The sequence below is a fragment of the Balaenoptera borealis genome (genome assembly GCF_965194805.1).
Source record: "Balaenoptera borealis genome assembly, chromosome: 10".
In the NCBI taxonomy this organism is placed as follows: domain Eukaryota; kingdom Metazoa; phylum Chordata; class Mammalia; order Artiodactyla; family Balaenopteridae; genus Balaenoptera; species Balaenoptera borealis.
In genome coordinates, this window is record NC_138874.1 from 64,194,471 (window position 1) to 64,216,872 (window position 22,402).

Sequence of the window (22,402 nt, forward strand, 5' to 3'; positions counted from 1 at the left end):
AAACAAAACATGATCCAACTATATACTGTTATAAGAGACTCACTTTAGATCCAAATACACAAATAGATTGAAAGTGAAAGGATGGAAAAAGATATTCTACACAAATAGCCAGAAGAGAGCTAGGATGGCTAACCTAATATCAGACAAAATAGAATTTAAGTCAAAAATTGTTACAAAATAATGACTTTATATATTGATAAAAGGATAAATCCATTGAGAAGATATAACCAATATAAACATATACACACCTAACAACAGAGCACCAAAATACATAGAGCAAAAACTGACAGAATTGAAGGTAGAAATAGTTGGAGATTTCAATATTCCATTTTCAATAATGGACAGAATAATTATACAGAAGATCAATAAGGAAACAGAGGACTTGAACAACACTATAGACCAACTAGACCTAACTGATGCATATAGAAAAGTCCCCCTGAAAACAGAATATAGATTCTTCTCAACCGCACATGGAACATTCTCCAGAATAGACCATATATTAGGTGACAAAACTCTCAATAAATTTGAAAAGACTGAATTCATACAAAGTATCTTCTTTGACCACAATGGAATGAAGATAAACATCAGTAACAGGAGGAAAACTAGAAAATTCACAAAAACATGAAAATTAACCTGCACAATCTTGATTCAAAAATGAATCAAGGGCTTCCCTGGTGGCGCAGTGGTTGAGAATCTGCCTGCCAATGCAGGGGACACGGGTTCGAGCCCTGGTCTGGGAAGATCCCATATGCCGCGGAGCGACTAAGCCCGTGAGCCACAATTGCTGAGCCTGCGCGTCTGGAGCCTGTGCTCCGCAACGGGAGAGGCCACGATAGTGAGAGGCCTGCGCACCGCGATGAAGAGTGGCCCCCACTTGCCGCAACTAGAGGAAGCCCTCACACAGAAACGAACACCCAACACAGCCATAAAAATAAATAAATAAAAATTAAAAAAAAAAAAATGAATCAAAAATAAATTATAAATGAAATTAGAAAATACATTGATATGAAGGAAAATAAACATTATAAAATTTATGTTATGCAGCAAAAGCAGTGCTCAGAGTGAAATTTATAGCTGTAAATGCGTATATATTTTTTAAAAGATCCCAAACCAATAACTTAATTTTACACCTTAAAAGCCTAGGAAAAAAAGAACATGTTAAACCCAAAGCTAGCAGAGGGATAACATAATAGAAATTAGAACAGAGATAAATGAAATAGAGACTAGGAAAAAATAGAATCAACAAAATGAAAAGTTACTTCTTTGAAAAATCAACAAAATTGATAAACATTGACCTCAATGGACCAAAAGACAACAAAGAGAAGACTGAAATTATTAAAAGCAGAAATAAAGTTGGTGACATTAGTACAGACCTTAAGAAAATAAAAGGGACTATAAGAGTATACATGAACAATTGTAAGTCAATTAGATAACCTAGAAGAAATGCACAAATTTCTAGAAACATATGAACTACAAAAACTGACTCAAAAAGAAATAGAAAATCTGAAAAGAACTATAACAAGTCAAGAGATTGGATCACCAATCAAAAACCTTCCAATAATGAAAAGCCCAGATCCAGATGATTTCACTGGTAAAGTCCCCAAATCCTTAATTAAAGAATAATTAATACCAATCCTCTCAAACTCTTCCAAAAAATAAAAGAGGAGGCAACATTTCCTAACTCATTCTATCTGGCCAGCATTACACTGAAACCAAAGCCAGACAAAGACATCAGAAAAGAACTATAGACCAATACTGTATTTCCTTATGAATATAGATGAAAGAGTCCTCAACAAAATAATAGCAAACAAGTTCCAGCAACATATTAAGAGAATTACACATCATGACCAAAGATGATTTATCCCAGGAATGCAAAGGTGACTAAAATATGAAAATCAGTGTAATACACTATAGTGATAGAATGAAGGGGGAAAAAACACATGATCATCTCATTTGATACAAGAAAAGCATCTGGAAAATCCAACTGTCTTACATGATAAAAACACTAAACAAACTTGGACTAGAAGGAACTTCCTCAACATGATAAACGGCATTTACGGAAAACCTACAGCTCACGTTATACTCAAAGGTGAATAACTGAAAGCTTCCCCCCCACCCCCCAAGATCAGGAACAAGAGAAGGATGCCCATTTCACCACTTCTATTCAACACTGTACTGGAAGTTCTAGCCAGAGCAAATGGGCAAGAAAAAGAAATAAAAGGCACTGAAATTGGAGAGAAAGAACTAAAACTACCTCTATTTGCAGATAACATAATCTTGCATATAGAAAATCCTAAGGAATCCACACAAAAGTAAACTATTAGAGCTTATAAACTAATTCAGCAAAGCTTTGGGGTACATGATCAACACACAAAAATCAGTTGTATTTCTATACATGATCAATGAACAATGTGAAAAGGAAATTAAGAAAACAATTCCAGGGCTTCCCTGGTGGTGCAGTGGTTGAGAATCTGCCTGCCAATGTAGGGGACATGGGTTCGAGCCATGGTCTGGGAAGATCCCACATGCCGTGGAGCAACTAAGCCTGTGCACCACAACTACTAAGCCTGTGCTCTAGAGCCCACAAGCCACAACTACTGAAGCCCGTGTGCCACAACTATGAAGCCCACAAGCCTAGAGCCTGTGCTCCGCAACAAGAGAAGCCACCTCACAGAGGGGTGGGATAGGGAGGGTGGGAAGGAGACGCAAGAGGGACAGGATATGGGGATATATGTATACGTATAGCTGACTCACTTTTTTATACAGCAGAAACTAACACACCATTGTAAAGCAATTATACTTCAATAAAGATGTTAAAAAAAAGAGAAGCCACCCCAATGAGAAGCCCACGCACCGCAACAAAGACCCAACGCAGCCAAAAACAAATAAATTAATTAAAAAAAAAACAATTCCATTTATAATAGCATCAGAAAGAATAAAATAATTAGAAAAATTTAAGGAGGTTCAAGATTTTTACACTGGAAAACTACTAAAAATTGCTGAAATAAATTTTAAAAATCCTAAGTAAATGGAAAGATATCTCATATTCATGGGTTGGAAAACAAACTGTTACGATGGCAATGCTACCCAAAGCAATCTACAGATTCAATGCAATCTCTATCAAAATCCCAGAGGCCTCTTTTGCAGAAATGTAAAAGCTTATCTTAAAATTAATATGGAATTGAAAAGGATCTCAAATAGCCAAAACAATCTTGAAAAAGAAAAATGAGGTCGGAGGACTCACATTTCCCAAATTTCAAAACTTACTACAAAGCTACAGCAATCAAAACAGTATCTGATACTGGCATAAGCAAAATGTTTCCAAAACTAGAAAGCAATACAACATCCCCAAACCTCTGGGCTTTCTTAGGCTGGTTTCTCATACTGAAATAAAAGCAAAATGTTTCATATTAAATGGTGCTGTGAGGTTCTAATTACAAGGTTCAATTGTATTAGGCTTCTTTAAAAAAAAAAGTTGAGTTTTATTATGGTGTAATTTATGGTAACTGTGGGAAATTTTTAGAAAATACAGAAAAGAAAAATAATATAGTACATCCTTCCACTCATAGGTTGACGAGCATAGTTCATACGCTGGTATATTTTCTCTTGAAGGAAATATATCCATATATATCTATATAGGTATAGTCCCCTGTATGTGTTACTTAGATAAAAATTTGAGAGTTAATTAAACCTGTCGAGTTCTAGTTCCAGACAAGATAGAATAAGCACGATAAGCACACTCCCCCTGTCTCTCCCACTGAATGCAGCTATAACATCTGGACAGAATGCATGGAGTAGCTGTTTGAGGATTCTGAAAAGTAAACAGTAGTAGGCAAATAGGGGAAGAGACCAAAAAGGCAGTGAGATTCCCTTTTTTTCCCCCCTCCTGTATCCTAGACCCAAGGCAGTGCAAAACTCAGAAGTGGGTGCCAGGGCCCACACAGAGAAAGCTCTGGGAGAGGCCCTTTTACTGACTTGATCAAGAGCAGGAAAGGGGATTCCTAAGTTTGCAAGAGTGGAGGGAAATCCTTTGGGTTTCTTTTTCTTTTTTCCACTCTCTTGAGCCGCAGCCCCCAGACAATTCCATGGTGACAAAATTGGCAGTGGAGGCCCACGGACAACTAAAATTCTGAGGGAGGGGAAACTTTCTCTCTGAATGGAGAAGCTGTGATCCCAGGAAAGTGGAACCAATCCCTGTTGTTTTTTCTCTGTGTATCTTCTGCCACTTGGCTTCAGATACAGGCTTAGCCATACAAAGTGTACAGCAGAGTGGGGTAACAGAAACCCAGCGTTCTGGACAAAAGACCAAAAAGGGGAGGCCCAGAGTGGGGAAAAAACTGGAAAGATCACCGAGGGAAGAGCTCAGAAAGAGATCCAATAACACTGTAAGATGCTAATAATAGGGGAAACAGGGTTCAGAATACACAGAAACTCTGTACTAACTTTGCAATAATTCCGTAAATCCAGAAGTGTTCTAGGGACTTCCCTGGTGGCGCAGTGGTTAAGAATCCACCTGCCAATGCAGGGGACACAGGTTCAATCCCTGGTCCGGGAAGATCCCACATGCCGCAGAGCAACTAAGCCCGTGTGCCACAACTACTGAGCCTGCACTCTAGAGCCCATGAGCCACAACTACTGAACCCCATGTGCCTAGACCCCATGCTCCACAACAAGAGAAGCCACCGCAATGAGAAGCCTGTGCATGGCAACAGCGAGTAGCCCCCGCTCGCCACAACTAGAGAAAGCCCACGTGCAGCAACGAAGACCCAACACAGCTAAAAATAAAATAAATAAATTTATTTTTTTTTAAAGTGTTCTAAAAATTTTTTTAAACTAAATATTTACCTTGGCTCCTTCACTCTTATGTTCATTCACGTTACTCACTGAATTATTTACTGAGCACCTACTATGTCATGTCCCAGGCACTAGTCTATTCTCTGGAGATACAAACAGCAAAACAAAACCCAGCACGATTCCTGCCATCAAGGAGTTTGCAGCAGAAAATGAAAATTAATAATAATAATAAGTGGTTGCCAAGCCATAGAAAAAAAGTCACCACTTTCAAAATTAAAAATTATCTTCTTGAGTCTTCATTGTAGAAGAAAAATCTATGAGAAGTTAAAAGCCCAGGCTGAAGACCATACAATCTGTCAACTGACAATCAACGAGCAGGATTTCCAAAGAGGAGTAAATAGGCAGTTCTGGAGCCAAATAAGGCAAATCCCTAGCAGGCGGCCTAGCCCCTGGCCTCAGCAGGAACAATTACTTTGAGGCTAGGCTTACACCAGAAGGCCAGGCTAGCTGTTGGCTCTCTGCAAGCCAGACTGTGCTAGGGACAAGACATGGAGAGGAAGCAACATGCCCTACTGGGGTGCAGTCTCAGCAGTGGCAGGAAGGCAGCTGGGCAGCGTGACCAGGACAGGCTCCACCTCAGCTACACAGGGATCCACGCATCCACCCTCCTCCCATGCTCACACGCCACACATTCTTTCTTTGCACATGAACTAAACACCTACTGTATATCAGGAATAGGGTAGGCCCTCCACAGTAAGGACAAACATAGATATTCCAGGAGACACTGGGAGAAGATGTTCCAGGCAACGGGAAGAACATTTACCGAGACCCACAAGCTAGAGAGAGCGTGAAGCCTTCATGATTTTTCAAGCGGTTCAGTGAGACTGGGGCGTGGGCTGGGCACTGTCAGAGAGAAGACTAGAGGTGGTGGCACAGGCCAGATCGTGAAGGGCTCTGTGGGTCCTACAAGGAGTTTAGACTTTTTCTTGATGACAAACGGAAGCCGGTGAAGGGTTTCAAGCAAAAGATGTGCATGGATGGGGCATATGATCAGACGCAGACTTTTACAGAAACCATTTTGCCAGCTGCTGCTATTGTTCTATGGTGACCAGACTAGAGAGGGCTGCCCCGGAGGCAGAGAGATTACATGGCAGAGGCGGAAAGCAGAAGTGGGATTTGACACCTCACTGGATGTAGGAAGCAAAAGGGTGGGAGGATTCAGGGATGACTTCCAAGTGTCTGACCTGGATGAATTCATGGGATGCCAGAGTAGAGTAATAATGACAATAAACACAAACACTGTGTGCTCCCAGGATGAGTCAGACCCTGCCAGGAGGTGAGTGAGTGCTGGTGCTCTGGAGAGGACTGGGTGCTCTCAGGGACCTGTGTCAGTCTCCTACCCTGCAAACGCTAGTGTATTTGCCTTTACGTCATTCCCCAGGTCTTACTCAACAGGTCAGGATGTATTAATTAAATGAGCCTCCAGAAAGTTTAAGCAGTCTTTACAGATATAAAATATGAAAATAACCCCACACCCTGAAAAGGCCATTTCTGTAAGGATTTCTATAAATATGTGATTCTATATTTAAAAAAAAGCAATATTCTGAAGGTTCTTGTTATCACGAAGTAAACACTACTCTTTTTTATATAAGCAAACACACTCGCCAAGGTAAATATCCAACTGAAGTAAAAATGGAGGCAACATGGGTGTGTTTAAATTAGCCAGTAATTTCGGAGGAAAAAGCAGGAAGTTGGGTGGGATGGAAGAGCAGCATATGACTGGCCAGCTGATCTCCCAACTCAGCGTAAACTTGGTGGAGGGAAGGAAGGGGCAGACTACACAAGCCCAATTGTTGTTAGGGAATCACGAATTCAGAGTGCTTCTACAGAGTTCTCTGCTGGGCTAAAAATAGCTTTGCTGTAGAATGACTTAGTATTTTTAAAGTAGAAAAACATTGAGTCAAATCTATGAATCAATTCACAGCAATCAATATGAATGTTAAATATACTATACATGGTTTCAAGGAATTAGCCATCACCTCTCAACTCTAAACTTAGAAGATAGCTAGGATGTATCTAGACATGTCAGCTTACCCCTAAAGACTATACGTATGCACATAACTTCCATCTTGAAATAGAATCATCATGGCCATAGCCAGTCATTATAAATCAGTTTTATTTTAAAAACTGAAGGTTATATATATACACTATTGATACTATGTAGAAAATAGATACCTAATGAGAACCTACTGTATAGCACAAGGAATTCTACTCAGTGCTCTGTGGTGACCTAAATGGGAAGGAAATCCAAAAATGAGGGGATATATGTATACGTATAGCTGATTCACTTTGCTGCACAGTAGAAGCTAATACAACATTGTAAAGCAACTATACTCTGATAAAAATTTTAAAAAATAAATTAAAACTGAAGGTTATCCCAATTGACCTTATTACATTTATAGAAATTTAAAATATCATGTCCTTCCCTCTAAGTCAACTCACCATAAACTCATCAACACTGGTGGGAAATCTGGGAAGTGTATGGATTGACAGTGAACTATATGACCTCAGTCCACAATTTACTTAATGGAGTTAAATCGTTGACCTACGGTTTCACAATACAGCCAAAGGGTATGGCAGAGACAGAAGTCGTCACCTTTTTCCCAGAATACAGTTTCTTCACTAAACAAATCCCCATCTCAAACACCCAAACAGGGAGGGTGAACATTTTAGAGGCAAAAATTGTAGAGAAAGAAAATTACAGTCATGAAGTCATCTGGCTTTAGTCTTCTCTTGATATTTTGCCCTTCTCTTGTTTACTGTAGAAAATATTTTTATATAAATGAATAGTGTTGTTGAGGTCTAAATATTTTAAATGGCATAAGAAACTAAAATAATTATTTAGGTAATTTAGGCCAAACTGACCCTCCAATACAAAAATAAATAAAATTTGGTCAGAAGTATTTCATGTTTTGAAATGTCTATAAAATTATCTCATTTGGGGGGCTGAAAACAGATTTTAAAAACCTTTGTGAATGCAAACTACTACATTTAGAATGGATAAACAACAAGGTCCTACTGTATAGCACAGGGAACTACATCCAATCTCCCGGGATAAACCATAATGGGAAAGAATATAAAAAAGAATGTAAAGATGTGTATAACTAAGTCACTCTGCTATACAGCAGAGACTGGCACAACACTGTAAATCAACTATACTTCAATTAAAAAAAAAAAAAAAAAAAAACCTGTGTGAAAAAACCCCACAAGCCTATGTGGAAGCAGCCTCCCATTCCTACTCTGTCTCTGATGTCTCTGATGCCAATTTTCCATATTAATAAATACATATAGAAAGTCTTGCGGTTTACAAAGCAGCCCTGCAAGTGTCAGCTCAGTCAGCTCTCACAATGACTCAGCAGGGTACTGTCCCCATTTAACAGAGGAGGAAGCCCAGGCCCAGAGAGATTCGGTGATTTATTTTGGGTTACACAACTGGTAAGTCACACCATACTCAAACTCAGTCCTTCCAACTCCAAATATTCTCTCCTTTTCCCACACTGTGCTGCCAGTTAAAAATGCTTCATTTTTTTCCTAATTCAAGATAATAAAAAAGTAATTACCCACAAAGTGTGGTTACTTATTTAGCTGCTGCCAGCTACTGTAATACTTTCTGCTACCAGAGCTCAGGAAAAAAGCCTTTCTCAGCCTCAAATGCAGAGAGCTTGCTATTGAATACTCCAGAATTACACCAAAGGGTCCTTGGACAATGAAGCAAACACATCTCTACTTCCACCGCTCAGCGTGATCTGCTTTTGCTGGCTTCTGAGCCATAAGGATCACTTGTACTGCAGCACCATGTCCAGTGAATCACCAGACACCATAATGGAGCAAGTGACACTGTGCTCAGCCTGGGCTCTGAACCCACAGCATGAACTAAAGGCACTGCAGGCACAGTGCCCACCACCCACCTCCCCCATCATCCCCCACCCAGGCGGCAGCCTCCATCACCTTCCTTACAACTGCTGCACTGCTGCTCGGCCCTCAAACTCCTCCAGCGACCCATGTGCCTACCAAACACATTTTCTTTCTTCTCCAGTCCGTTCTCCTCCACACACACCTTCTGAGTATAACTTTGGCCTTTGTTATTCAGTGTGGTTCCCTAACCCTAAAGAGCAGCCTCAGCATCACCTGCCCACTTGTTAGAAATGCAGAATGTGGGGCTCCACCCTAGACTCGGAAATTAGAATCAACACTTTAACAGAATCCCCTCTCCCCCATTAATTTATAAGAAATTAAAATTTGAGAAGCACTACCCTAGGAAAAAGGACAAAGCAAGTGAACCTCCTCCTGTCTGGCCTTGGGTACCAGTATTTCAGGCTCTAAGAAGGTGTTATGGCCAAGTTCAAAGCCTCCAGCGACAGCCCACCTGCTCATCTATTCCCACAGTATATCCAATTCAGCTAGGTTTCACAGTTCCGCAGAATAACCTGCTTAATATTTAGCAAAGTAGTCACACTAAAGTATGAATAGCTAATAATGCCTACAAACAGTGGGCTCAGATAGAATGTTACTGAGAGAACACAGTGGTAGCAAGAAAGTTCTAAAGTCAGAGAAATCTGGGTTTGCATCTCTGCTCTCTCAATGATTAGCTGTGTGAGTCTCAGAAGATTTAAAAACTCTCTGAACTTCCATTTCTGCCTCTGTAAAATAAGGATAATCCCTGCCTTACAAAGGGAGTAGACATACTGCAAAGCATCTTGCATACCATGCCTGGCGCATAGTAAGTGCTCTCTTCCTTTTGAGTGAATGAGCCAGTAACATCAGAGAAAACTGAATTTCAAAATCATGTTGATGCAAATAAATATCTAGTTGGTGCTGCTCCGGCCAGTGTAGCCACACAGGGGACATTCTGGAGTAGGCAAGCATTTCTTGTGACATGGAAAATCGCATCAGCCAACTGCCACCAGCCTGGAAGTCACACACCACACCCCTCCTACCTGGTAACTTCTCCTACACTAACTTATACTTTGGAGTCCTCTGATTCCAAAGCTCTTCTCCCTTTCTCCTTGGAAAAACTGTTTAATCATCAAATAAAATGGCCAAAAGTATTAGCAGTGGTGGAAGTAATAAGTTTAAACGGCAATAAGCTCATTTTTAGCACTTAAAATATCATTTCAGCAATATCATCAATGGACAAGTTACAAACTAGAATTGTTTTTATTATTCAGTATAACTAGTAAAATCACGCTTTAACCTGATTTTTTTTTTGCCACACCGTGCAGCATGTGGGGTCCCAGTTCCCCAACCAGGGATCAAATCCACGTCCCTGCATTGGAAGCACAGAGTCTTAACCACTGGACCTCCAGGGAAGTCCCTAGCCTGATTTTTAAATTGTTGGTTTGATTACTGATTATACTTGAAGGAAATTAATTTGAAAAAATCTAAGTTAAAATACATGGAAATAATTTTTAAAGATAATCCTTAAATCAGACTGGGCATCTTATAAGTTTTTCAGAATTAATAATGCTTCATTAATTTGTTAAACAAAAGACCAAAAAAAGCACAAAACATGAATGGAAAAAAAGGTACAGTTAACTAAAATAAAACAACATTTCTGCCTAACAATAAACACCAAAAACCAAGTTAAAAGGCAACCCATCAACTGAGAGATTTCCCAACACATACAACCAACATAGAAAATCAATAAGAAAAAGACAAATAAATCAATAACAAACATAAGCAAACAATATGAACAAGCAACTCCCAGAAGAGCAAACCCATTGTGCAATAAACATGAAAAGATCTGTAACCTCATTAATCATCAGGGAAAATGCAAATTCTCCAGCCCCAGCCCAGACTTACTGCCCTACTGGGGGTGCATTCTAGAAAGCCCTCCAGAAGGTTCTGATGCATGCTCGAGTTTCAGAACCACTGCCTCAGAGAAGCTCTCACACATTTCGTCCTTACCTGTTTCAACAGGACATTGTGTCAGAATACCAGGGACGTGGTCCGTGATACATTCTCTGGGAAGGTGGTCTGACAGACAGACCTTGGTTTACCAGGACAGCATGTCACTGAGAGTCAAAGGACAGTGTGCAGACAATCAGATTTCCTCAAAGGCACACATTTGCACAAAGAGGTACACACAAAGACATATGTATACAAATAAAGCATTTAAAATAGTCTAAACAGCTGCCTGTAGAAGAACAGGTACAACAGTACACTATACAGCAGTTAAAATAGACGAAGTAGATATTCAGGAATCAGCAAGGATAAATCTTGAAAATATAACATGAATGAAAAAAAGCAAGCTGCAGAATGACACCTATAGTATGATACCATTTAACACTGTTAAAATCTCACCCCAAAATACTGATGCTATTTTTGAATAAATAAATTAGCATTTGTGTGAAAACATCAGGGGTGTACCTGGGAAGTACAGCTACTGATCTCAAGGTAATGGTTATCCATGGGCAAGAAATGAGAGGAATGGGATGGAGGAGGACAAAAAGAACATCAACTGTAAGATTTTAGTCTTTTTTTAACTGTCAAATATATGATAAAAAGTTAATATTTGTTAGATCTGGGTTGGGGTAAAAGATACTGCTTGTATTATTCTGTGTATTCTTGTGCATATTTGGGGTAGCTCATAATAATTAAAAAATTTTAAAGTAGCATTTCATTATACTTGTTAATACTAGAAAACCGTATTTCTGTACAAAAAGAAATGTTTCAAAGCCACAGCCTCAAGAGGTGTAGGGCCTTTAAAAACGGAATCTTTGTGACACCTAGTGGTAGTAGTAATAGTTACAATTTAATACACAATTAGAAACAAACTTGATTCAATGTATTAATACCTGATTTCTTGGTTTAATTAAATTTCACAAAAAATTTAAAACGTGTTCTTTTTGTTTCTATTTTTGTTTTCAGTGGTCTGTACTTGAATATTTTTAATGGGTATGACACTTTAAAATAAGGTTATCATCTCATATTCATTAATTATATGGCTCTGAAAAATGTATCAATTACGTCAGTTCTAGTGTCCCCCAAGCAAGGGCGTCCCTGCCATCCCATTCTCTGGGTCAGTGAGAGCAGCAGCAGAAGCTCTGAGCTCCTCTCTTACACCCGGCCACATACCCGGCCGCCAGGCATCCCTTCCTGCCCCTGACCTACACCTCCTGCATGATCCCTCTAAGCCCTCAATGGCCCCACCATTACGCCAGGCCCCAGGCTCTTCCTACGTCCTTCATATCCACACAATCAGCTTCCAAGTTGGCTTACAGAATGTGCCATGTCTACACTTGTTTGCTTTACATCCCCCACTAAACTGTGAGTGACTTGAGAGTAGGAACCACGTCTAGCACAGATGTTCCCCACGAGAACCTAGAACAGTTCTTAGCACATAGTAGGTACACAATACATGTTACTGATGGATTTCCACTACCACAACCCAGGTCCCGACCTTCATTACCTGAAGCCTAAACTAAGACAACAGCATCCTAAGCCAAAACCATCCTAAACACCACCAATGCAGCATCTTAAAACATCTCTTTGCAAAATAACACCACTTTCTCATGCCCTGTTCCTAATAAAGTTTTTCAACGTACACTTCTCATTTCCGTTCTCACTCTCAGCCTAGACTTCTTAGCTTGGACTTTAATATGCTTCATAATCTGATCCAGATCAACTTTTCTGAACTTCCCTCCTACTTCATCCCTGCACGGATCCGCTATTCCTCAGGCAGCCTGCAGGCATTCCTGCCTTCATTTCTCTGCTCACATTTCTCCCCCTACCCACCCATAATCAATTCTGAACCTTTCTTCTTTGTTTTTTATGTGTTTTGTATGTTTTGATCTCTCACTTCCATGAAGCTCTAAGCGATTTCTGTCCACGTAAAAAGTTCATAGCGCTAACTACCAACTGGTCCTTTGCTGCTTCCATCATGATTTACCTTCTTGCCCGTGCCCTTGCTCACCGTGCGGGGGAGAGCTTTGCAGTGGCACTGAGCACCTCTCACACAAGTCTGTGCACTCAGAGACCAGCTAAGTCGTCAGAGGGGAGCCACCTAGAGAGACTTGTTGAAATGAGGTAAGTCAGGTAAAGTGGGGGGGAGGCCACTGATTGCAATTAGGATAAGCCCTTATCATCTTTAATCTGGAGGTACCCGGCACATGATTCTGAACAATGTGTTAAACAAGCTGGTCTTTTATAATCTGATGAGGGACTGACGACAGTGACACTAAGGTGATGAGCTAAAAAACCTATCACCGGTGGCTTCGGAACATGAGAGAAAAGAGGAGTATCAGGCTCCTTGTATTGGACAAGAAGCATGATAACCACAAGACTCCCACCTGATAAACTGGGCACCTGGACAGTAATGAAGCCGCCTGTGATACTGCAGAGGTGAAGAGGGGAGAGAGTGTCTAGGAAAATAAAGTCAACTATGTTTCAGACACAGCTGTTTTTGTAACATTCTTAGCACACACAAATACATTCAGCAGTTTAAATATGTCACACAGAACTGGGCAATGAGGCCAGCTCCAGCACATTAGCTGGACAACTCGGAACAGTGACTTTCTGAAACTTCCTTTCTCTAATACATTCAAATACAGGCTCCTATCAACAATCCCATGAACCCTCAGTAGAGCCTTCAGCATTAAGAAGGGCTCAGTGTTAGCCCCTTTCTCTCTCCTTCACCACCTTCACACCTGACCCCTTTCCACCCACTCACAAGCCCACTTCTATCTTGCCCCAATCCTGACAGTGTGTGTTTAGGCTGGACAATGGGCATTGGTCCTGCTCCTGATTTATAGTCAAGCTCCTTGGTAAACACTGACTCCTTGGCTGGGCCAAATCTTTGCAAAGTCCTCTACCATGAGCTGTGCTGTTTGCTCTCTCCTCTCCTACCTTGGCCCCCTGCCCCCATCTCCCTCCCACTATTGCTCTGCTCCTGGCCAGGAATTTGCTTTGAACAAGGCCACTCACCTCTTGCCCTAGAGCCGCAGTGCGGTCAACCAGCTGACAGTGGGCCTGGGAGCCGCACACTCCACTGCTGCTCTCGCTGGACTCCAGACCCCACGGTCTTGTGACAGTCTACCAACCCTCAGCTCTAAGGCATCGCCATTAGCCACTGACTGCTCTACCTCTGAGTTTGTTACGGGCTATTGGAGAACATGATTTAAGAGCTCTGATGAGGTCTCTACTTACCTAGCCCAGTACCCAGCATGTAATAACATGGTAGTAGTAACAACTTCACTACTTGAGTGCCTACTAAATGCCAGGCACTGCTACAAAAGCTTTACATGAATTAAGTCATTTAATTCATTTAAGCTTAGGGCCCACAGAGCTGTCCAACAATTATTTTATTCATCCATTCCTCCAGCAGATGTTTTAAAATTCATTCTCATTCAAGTACCTGACCAACCTCTGCCCTTCCCTCCTTCTTTACCAAGAGGATCAGAGGTATATGTTGCAAATTCTGCAATGCACCACTGTCCCAAATTTCATCCCCTTCCCTCAAAATATCTCTATATATTTCCCACCCCTGGATGACAGAAAAGAGTAATTCCCAAAGTGCTTTCCTCCCTCTGTGACTTTGTTCCACACCCAGTTCTTCTGGAATCCTGCTCTAACCCTCCTGAACCACAGTTTTAGCCTCTCTCTCTCAACTCCCCAACATTCCTATTGCCAAAAACACAAACAAAACCTCATCTCTCCTCACAAAAAGAATTCCTTCTCAACCTTGTAAAATTCTCAAGCTACTTCCTCTTCATCACCAAATTTCTCCAAAGAATAGCTTTACAATCTTTCCCTTCTTTACCAAAATTCACGCCTTAACCACATGATCTGAATTTCACCTCCACATCCTAATGAAAACTGTAAAAAGTCCTCAAAAGCCATCACGGGTCTTCCTACACATCACTCCCGTGTCGCAAGTCCAGACCTTTGAGGCTGGCGTCCAGGCCTCCATGATCTGTCTCCTAACAGTCCCTCTAGCCCTCTCTTTGGCTAGTTTCCTTCACATCCCCATGGGTTTCACGTGTTCAAAACTTACCTCTCCTTTAAGGTTTTTTTTCAAGGTTCTCCCTTTCATAAAGGTTGCTCAAATCATACTCTCCTCTAAATTCTTAGCTCCTATTTGTGACAATTAATAGTTCTTCATACATACTGCCTCAAATTATATGTGCACACAAGTTATGCTTTTCAACCACACAAAAGCTCTGTAAGGGCAAAAGTCATGCCTTATTCTTATTTCCCACAGTAACTAGCAGGGGCAGGACTAGGACAAGGCAAACGGAGTGCCTACGGGGCAAAATTTAAGAGGCAGTCACTCAGGTTCCTGTAATTACAGAGTCAGCACTTAAACTTTTACCGCATTTGCCTCATCCTGGCCCAGCCCTGTAACTAGTGACGTCTCTTTGACGCAGATTGAGAATAAGTGAATCTAAACCAATGAATCAATAAGATGATAGTGTAAGTACTTTGGGTGATGACTACTCATCTTTGTTGGGAATGAGACTGGAGATGATAGGTATATAGTGCAATCACAATCAGTGAGACAGGAAAAGTCTGCTGAGGAGTCTCTAGGAATATAAATACTACCACCCAGGAAGACTCTCCCCACTTCTTACACAAGATGCCGTTGTGTCTGAATATAGCACCTGGATTTATTTACTGCAGCCATGCAAGGAGCAACCCGAGGATGAAACCAATAGAAGAGAAAGACGGAGCCAAGAGGGGGGAGCTAGAGCCCTGATCTGTCATGTTTATGACCTGCCCATTCTCTGCACTTCTCGTAGGAGACATTAAGTCATTTGATCTATAAAGCCAGTTGAGTCTGGGTTTTTTAGTTATTTCAGCCAAAATAAGACTAATACAGTATAATTTCCCAGAGAGAATGGTGTGGCAGATGAGGAGGCCAGGCTATTTCTGCACCCTCCCCTCTTGATTCTCCCAAGAGAAGGATGAGTTGGTCTGGGGTAAAGGTCCCGGGCTCAACCGGGTCTTTGAGCTCTTGCCCCTGAATGTCTCAGCAAGCAGAACTGACCATGGACCCTCCATGCTTCCATCTCCCCTCTGAGAAGCAGAGCAGACCAGGCTCTCCACCTGACACAGAGAGAACTGCAGCTCCCCGAATGCTTTTCCTGAGACTAGCCAGCAGGAATAAAATACTCAGTTTGGGCCCAGTGTCCAAAGTGCACTCTCTGTGGAAGTTTTAACATTTGTAAAGTTGATTCTTTGACTCGCATTTGGCCCTTTATGTCTGGTTCCAAACAGGATAAGAGATATAAGTCATTAGGTACCTCCAGGACCCCCGAAGTTCTTCTCAGAAAATAATCACATTAAACTTCATGAAATTAGGAAAGTTGAGTATAGCAAAGGAATAGTTTTCCATGAGAAAAAGTCTATAGGGTTTGATCTTTGGCTTTAAGCCAGGATGGTCTAAAAGGGATAGGACTTACACATGAAACAATTAAAACCAGGACAAAATACATGAAACAATACTTGTCAAGACAGTGAACATAAGGCAACAAGGGACAATAACCCCTGGGAAATGAGAAACAATTAAAGTGTTCCCTACAATTGTCCCAGTGTACTTCCTTGAGAGTGCTGCCCAGCTACAGTGCAGGGAGGCGGAATGTATACGAAGCCTGCTGGTCTCCCCGACTTAAGGAGAAGGAGCTGAGAGCACAGAGGTACCTACAGAGGGTCCTCCTCGAGTCTTCAGCTGAGTGATAAATGCATGTATATGAGGAAATGACACAAAGGTAAGGAAAGAACCCCCTGAAGTGATTAGAGGGCATTACCATGGCTCAAAGAGAGCCAGGAAAAATTTCTCTTCCTGTTAATCACACATCAATAAAGTGGTTTTACTATATGAGAAAAGAATCTGAAAAAGAATGAATATATGTATATGTAAAACCGAATCATTTTGCTGTATACCTGAAACTAACAACATTATAACTCTACTCCTATAAAATTAAATAAATAAAATAAATAATTTTTAAAAAATAATAGATTTTCATTGGAAAAATAAAGTGGTTTTAAAAATACAATAAGGGCTTCCCTGGTGGCGCAGTGGTTGAGAATCTGCCTGCCAATGCAGGGGACACGGGTTCGAGCCCTGGTCTGGGAAGATCCCACATGCCGCGGAGCAACTAGGCCCGTGAACCACAAAATTACTGAGCCTGCGCATCTGGAGCCTGTGCTCCGCAACAAGAGAGCCCGCGATAATGAGAGGCCCCCACTTGCCGCAACTAGAGAAAGCCCTCGCACAGAAACGAAGACCCACCACAGCCATAAATAAATAAATAAGTAAATAAAAATTTTTTAAAAAATACAATAAAATAGGGCTTCCCTGGTGGCGCAGTGGTTAAGAATCTGCCTGCCAATGCAGGGGACATGGGTTCAAGCCCTGGTCCAGGAAGATCCCGCATGCCACAGAGTAACTAACCCCATGGGCCACAACTACTGAGCCTGCACTCTAGAGCCCGCGAGCCACAACTACTGAAGCTCATGTGCCACAACTACTGAAGCCCACGTGCCTAGAACCCGTGCTCTGCAATAAGAGGAGCTACCACACGAGAAGCCCGCGCACCGCAAGGAAGAGTGGCCCCTGCTCACCGCAACTAGAGAAAGCCTGCGTGCAGCAACAAAGACCCAACTCAGCCAAAAATAAATAAATAAATTTATTAAAAAAATAAAAATACAATAAAATAATTTATCTTCCCACAGCCAAAGTGGAAATTCTCATAATTCACTCAGCATTGGGTAGCATACACCCAGAGACGGCTGCCTTAATTGTAGGGCAAAATTAGCCCTAGACCGAATGCTCCCTTAGTCCCACCTAACAAAGCTTCTTAAAACTAAGATCAGAAAAGAAATCAAACTATTTCCAAGTAACTTAATTGGACCTAGGAACAAAACTCGAAAATATTTATTTTAGGAATAAAAATACCCAACATCTAAGAAGATAAAATTCGTATCTAATTAAAAATTACCAGGCATAGAAAGAAGTAGAGAAAAACAAATGACCTATAATGAGAAAAAAACTCTGCCTCAGAAATAATACAATGACAGAATTAGTAACCAAAGACATTAAAGCAGTCATTCTAATTGTCTTCTATGTTTTAGAAGCTAGAGGAAAGAATGAACATATTAAGTAGAGGATGGATGACATTTTTAAAAAATAATAAATATAAATGCTAAATATACCAGACAAGATTAACAGCAGATTTGACATTGCAGGAAAAAAAAAAAAAAGATAAGTTTACTTGAAGATACAGCAACAGAAACTTTCAAAAATGAAACACAGAGAGAAAAAAAATTAAAAGGAATTAAAGCATCAGTGAGAGCTCAGTTCACCCAATGGAGAGAAGATAGTGAAAAAATACTTGAAGAAATAATGATTAAATTTTTTTCAAATTTGATAAAAACCTATAAGCCAAGGAACTCAACAAACCTAAGGCATATAAAACATGAAGGAAACTACACCAAGGCACACTATAATCAAATTGTTCAAAACCAGTGATAAAGATATTAAAATCAGAGAAAACAGACATATTACATAGGAACAGTTAAGGATGATATTTCTTATCAAAAACAATGCAAATGAGAAGACAGCAAGGAATCATCTTTAAAATACTGAAAGAGAAAAAACTGTCAACCTACAATTCTATAAGCAGTGGAAAACTCCTTCAAAAACAAAGGTAAAAATCCAGAAAATATATTTATATACAAAATTCAAAAACTACACAAAATTCAAAGACTTGTGTCTTATATCATTACATGATAGATGATTGCAGATTTCATTTAATGTTAGCAAGAAATGTACCATTTGGCCTTATCTCACTAGGATGCAGAAGAATAAAAATAAATAATTTAAAAATGAAGGTAAAATAATGTCAGCAGAAATGGTAGAATAAGGATCTCCAAAAATCCTCTCCTCCATAAAAGCAATGATAGTAATGGTGCAAACTGTCAATATCGACTTTTTCAGAACTCTTAAAATTAACCAAAGGCTTGCAACAATACAGGGAATATTTATTCAAGAAAAACAGCTGAATCTCAAGAACAGCACGAGCTTTGTGGCTATTTACTTTTCTCTAGTCCCATTCCCCTACTCCCATGTCTATGGTAGCCTTGAAAACCAACAGGGCTTTCATGTTGAAACCATGATGAAAATCAGTGACCTGCTAGCCAGTAAAAAAGTCAGAATCAGGATGGAACTCTTCTAAAGCCCAATTCCCAGAAAACAGTCATTATTTGACTTGTCTGGAAGTTCCATGGAAAATCCCACTTGAAAAACTATATTTGACATAACTCAGAGTTCATCCATTGCAACCAGCCTTTTTCCCAGAGGTGTTGTCAACAAAAATCAGCATCAACTTTTTAACATCATGTCTGCCTGATACAGTGATAACAGCTGGGACAAAGAACAAGATGACCAAAAACTTAAGTGGAAAAGCTTGAGAATGAGATTCCATAAGGGGATTTCAAAATCTCTGGCATATTGCTAGGAATTGAGAAGGCCACACATATTTGCAGGGTTGTACACATGCCTAAGGCTATGTGCACAGTTGAGAAAGACCCAAGAAGACCCTAGGCTCTCATCTCTGGCTGAACTGGAGGCCTCAACACAATCAGAAACTGAAGGTTAAAGCAGAGTTGTAAACTGTTGGGTTGGCCAAAAAGTTCATTTGGGTTTTTCTGTAACATCTTATGGAAAACCCAAATGAACTTTTTGGTCAACCCAATACATGCCTAAGCATTGAATGTATGCCACCAACAAAGTCTGGAAGATCTATTGGTTCCAGACATCTAAGGAAATCTCTGTCAAATCACTGGCTGACCACTAAGCAATCCAAGCAGACTTCAATGACCACATATGATAAAACATGTAGACATTACAAAGTTCAGAAAAGTTACTAAACAAACAAATAGCAACAAGAAGAACAAATAGCAATAATAAGAAATCCTGGGAAGGGGGACAGAATCTGTTTTCCAGGATTGCCAATATATATATATTTTAAAATATCCAGTTTTCGAAAACTTACAAGGCATGCAAAGATACAAGAAAGTATGGCCCATATTCAGGAAAAGAAAGGACTATTAGAAATTGTCCCTGAGGTAATGTAAATTGATACAACCACTATGGAAAACAGTATGGAGGTTCCTTAAAAAACTGAAATAGAACTACCATATGACCCAGCAATCCCACTACTGGGCATATACCCAGAGAAAACAATAATTCAAAGAAAACACATGCATCCCAATGTTCATAGCAATGCTATTTACAATAGCCAGGACATGGAAGCAACCTAAATGTCCATCGACAGAGGAGTGGATAAAGAAGATGTGGTATATATATAGAATGGAATATTACTCAGCCATAAAAAGGAATGAAATTGGGTCATTTGTAGAGACATGGATGGACCTAGAGAGTGCCATACAGAGTGAAGTAAGTCAGAAAGAGAAAAGCAAATATCGTATAATAACGCATATATGTGGAATCTAGAAAAATGGTATAGGTGATCTTAGCTGCAAAGCAGAAATAGAGACACCAATGCAGAGAACAAATGTATGGATACCAAGAGGGAAAGGGGTGGGGTAGGAGGAATTGGGAGACTGGGATTGACACATATACATTATTGATACTATGTATAAAATGGACAACGGATGGGAACATGCTGTATAGCACAAGGAACTCATCTAGTGCACTGTGGTAACCTAAATGGGAGGGAAGTCCAAAAGGGAGGGGATATCTGTATGTGTATGGCTGATTCATTATGTTGTGCAGTGGAGGCTAACACAACATTGTGAAGCAACCATACTCCAATAAAAATTAATTTAAAAAAAAAAAAAAAGGAAGAAATTGTTCCTGAGGAAGGCCAAGCATGGGGCTTATTAGACAAAAACCTTAAATCAACTATTTTAAATATGTTCAAAGAGTTAAAATAAACCATTCATAAAACTAAAGAAAACAAATAGAAATTCTGGAGTTGAAAAATACGACTAGAATGAAAAATTCATGAGAGGAACTCAACAGCAGATTTGAGCTGGCAGAAGAATAAATCAATGATTATGAAGATAGGTCAATTGACATTATTCACTCTGAGACACAGAAAGAAAAAATATAGATAAAATAACAAAGCCTAAGAGGCAAATAGGACACCATCAAGTATACCAACATGTGCATAATGGAACTGCAGAAGGAAAGAGAGACAGAAGCTAAAAAAGTATTTGAGGAAATAATGGCGCGAAACTTCCCAAATTTTATGGAAAACATTAATCTACATATCCAAGAAGTTCAGTGAACTCCAGGTAAGATAAATTCAAAGAGATGCACACTGAGAGAAATCATAGTCAGTCTATCCAAAGACCAAGAGTGAATCCTGGGAGCAGCAATAGAGAAGCAACTCTTCACATACAAGGGATCCTCAATGAGATTAACAGCTAATTCCTCATCAGAAACCTTGGAGGCTAGAAGGCAGTGGGGATGACATATTCAAAGTGCTGAAAGAAAATGCTGATAATCAATAATTCTATGTCCAGCAAAACCATCCTTCAGAAATGAATGAGAGGGAAGGGTAAGCTGGGACAAAGTGAGAGAGTGGCATGGACATATATACACTACCAAATGTAAAACAGATAGCTAGTGGGAAGCAGCCGCATAGCACAGGGAGATCAGCTCGGGGCTTTGTGATCACCTAGAGGGGTGGGACAGGGAGGGTGGGAGGGAGATGCAGGAGGGAGGAGATATGGGGATATATGTATATGTATAGCTGATTCACTTTGTTATAAAGCAGAAACTAACACACCATTGTAAAGCAATTATACTCCAATAAAGATGTAAATAAATAAATAAATGTTAGGCAGACCACCCCCCCCCCCAAAAAAAAAAGAAATGAATGAGAAATTAAGACATTCCCAGGTAAACAAAGCTGACAGAATTCACTGCTAGCAGACTTGCTCTGTAAGAAATGCTAAAGAGAATTCTTCAGGCAGAAATGAAAGGATACTAGACAGTAATCTGAATTCCGTGAAGAAATAAAGAGCACTGATAAACATAATTATGTAGGTAAATATAAAAGACAATATAAATGTATTTTTGTTTGTAACATTTTTTCTCCTATATTATTTAAAAGCAACAATTATAAATCTGTGTTAATGGGTATACAAATTGTAAGATGTTATTTCTATGACAATAATAGAACAAAAGAGGAGTGAGGGAACGGAGCTATGTAGCAGCAAAGTTTTTGTAAATAAATAAAATTAAGTAGGTATTATCTTAAAGCAGAGTGTTATATATTAACATATTTCTTGGAAAGAACAGTCTCTTCAATAAATGGTCCTGGGAAAACTCGATAGCCACATGCAAAAGAGTGAAACTGGACCACTATCTTACACCACTCACAAAAATTAACTCAAAATTGATTAAAGAACATAAGACCTGAAACCATAAAACTCCTAGACCAAAGTGGTAAGCTCCTTGACATCAGTCTTGGCAATTATTTTTTTAATTTGACACCAAAGCAAAGGCAACAAGAGCAAAAATAAACAAGTGGGACTACATCAAACTAAAAAGCTTCTGCACAGCAAAAGAAAC

At 39.9% G+C, this 22,402-nt stretch overlaps 1 protein-coding gene across 1 annotated transcript in view; it reads right to left on the reverse strand.

Moving 5' to 3' along the window:
- Nucleotides 1-962: 962 nt before the first annotated feature.
- Nucleotides 963-22,402, reverse strand: part of DYDC1 (DPY30 domain containing 1) — a 54,607-nt gene continuing 33,167 nt past the window's right edge. Inside the window, exon 7 of the mRNA XM_082406793.1 lies at nucleotides 963-10,868. Coding sequence (XP_082262919.1) covers nucleotides 10,866-10,868 — 3 coding nt within the window. The 3' untranslated portion in view covers nucleotides 963-10,865. The remainder of the gene's footprint in view (nucleotides 10,869-22,402) is intronic.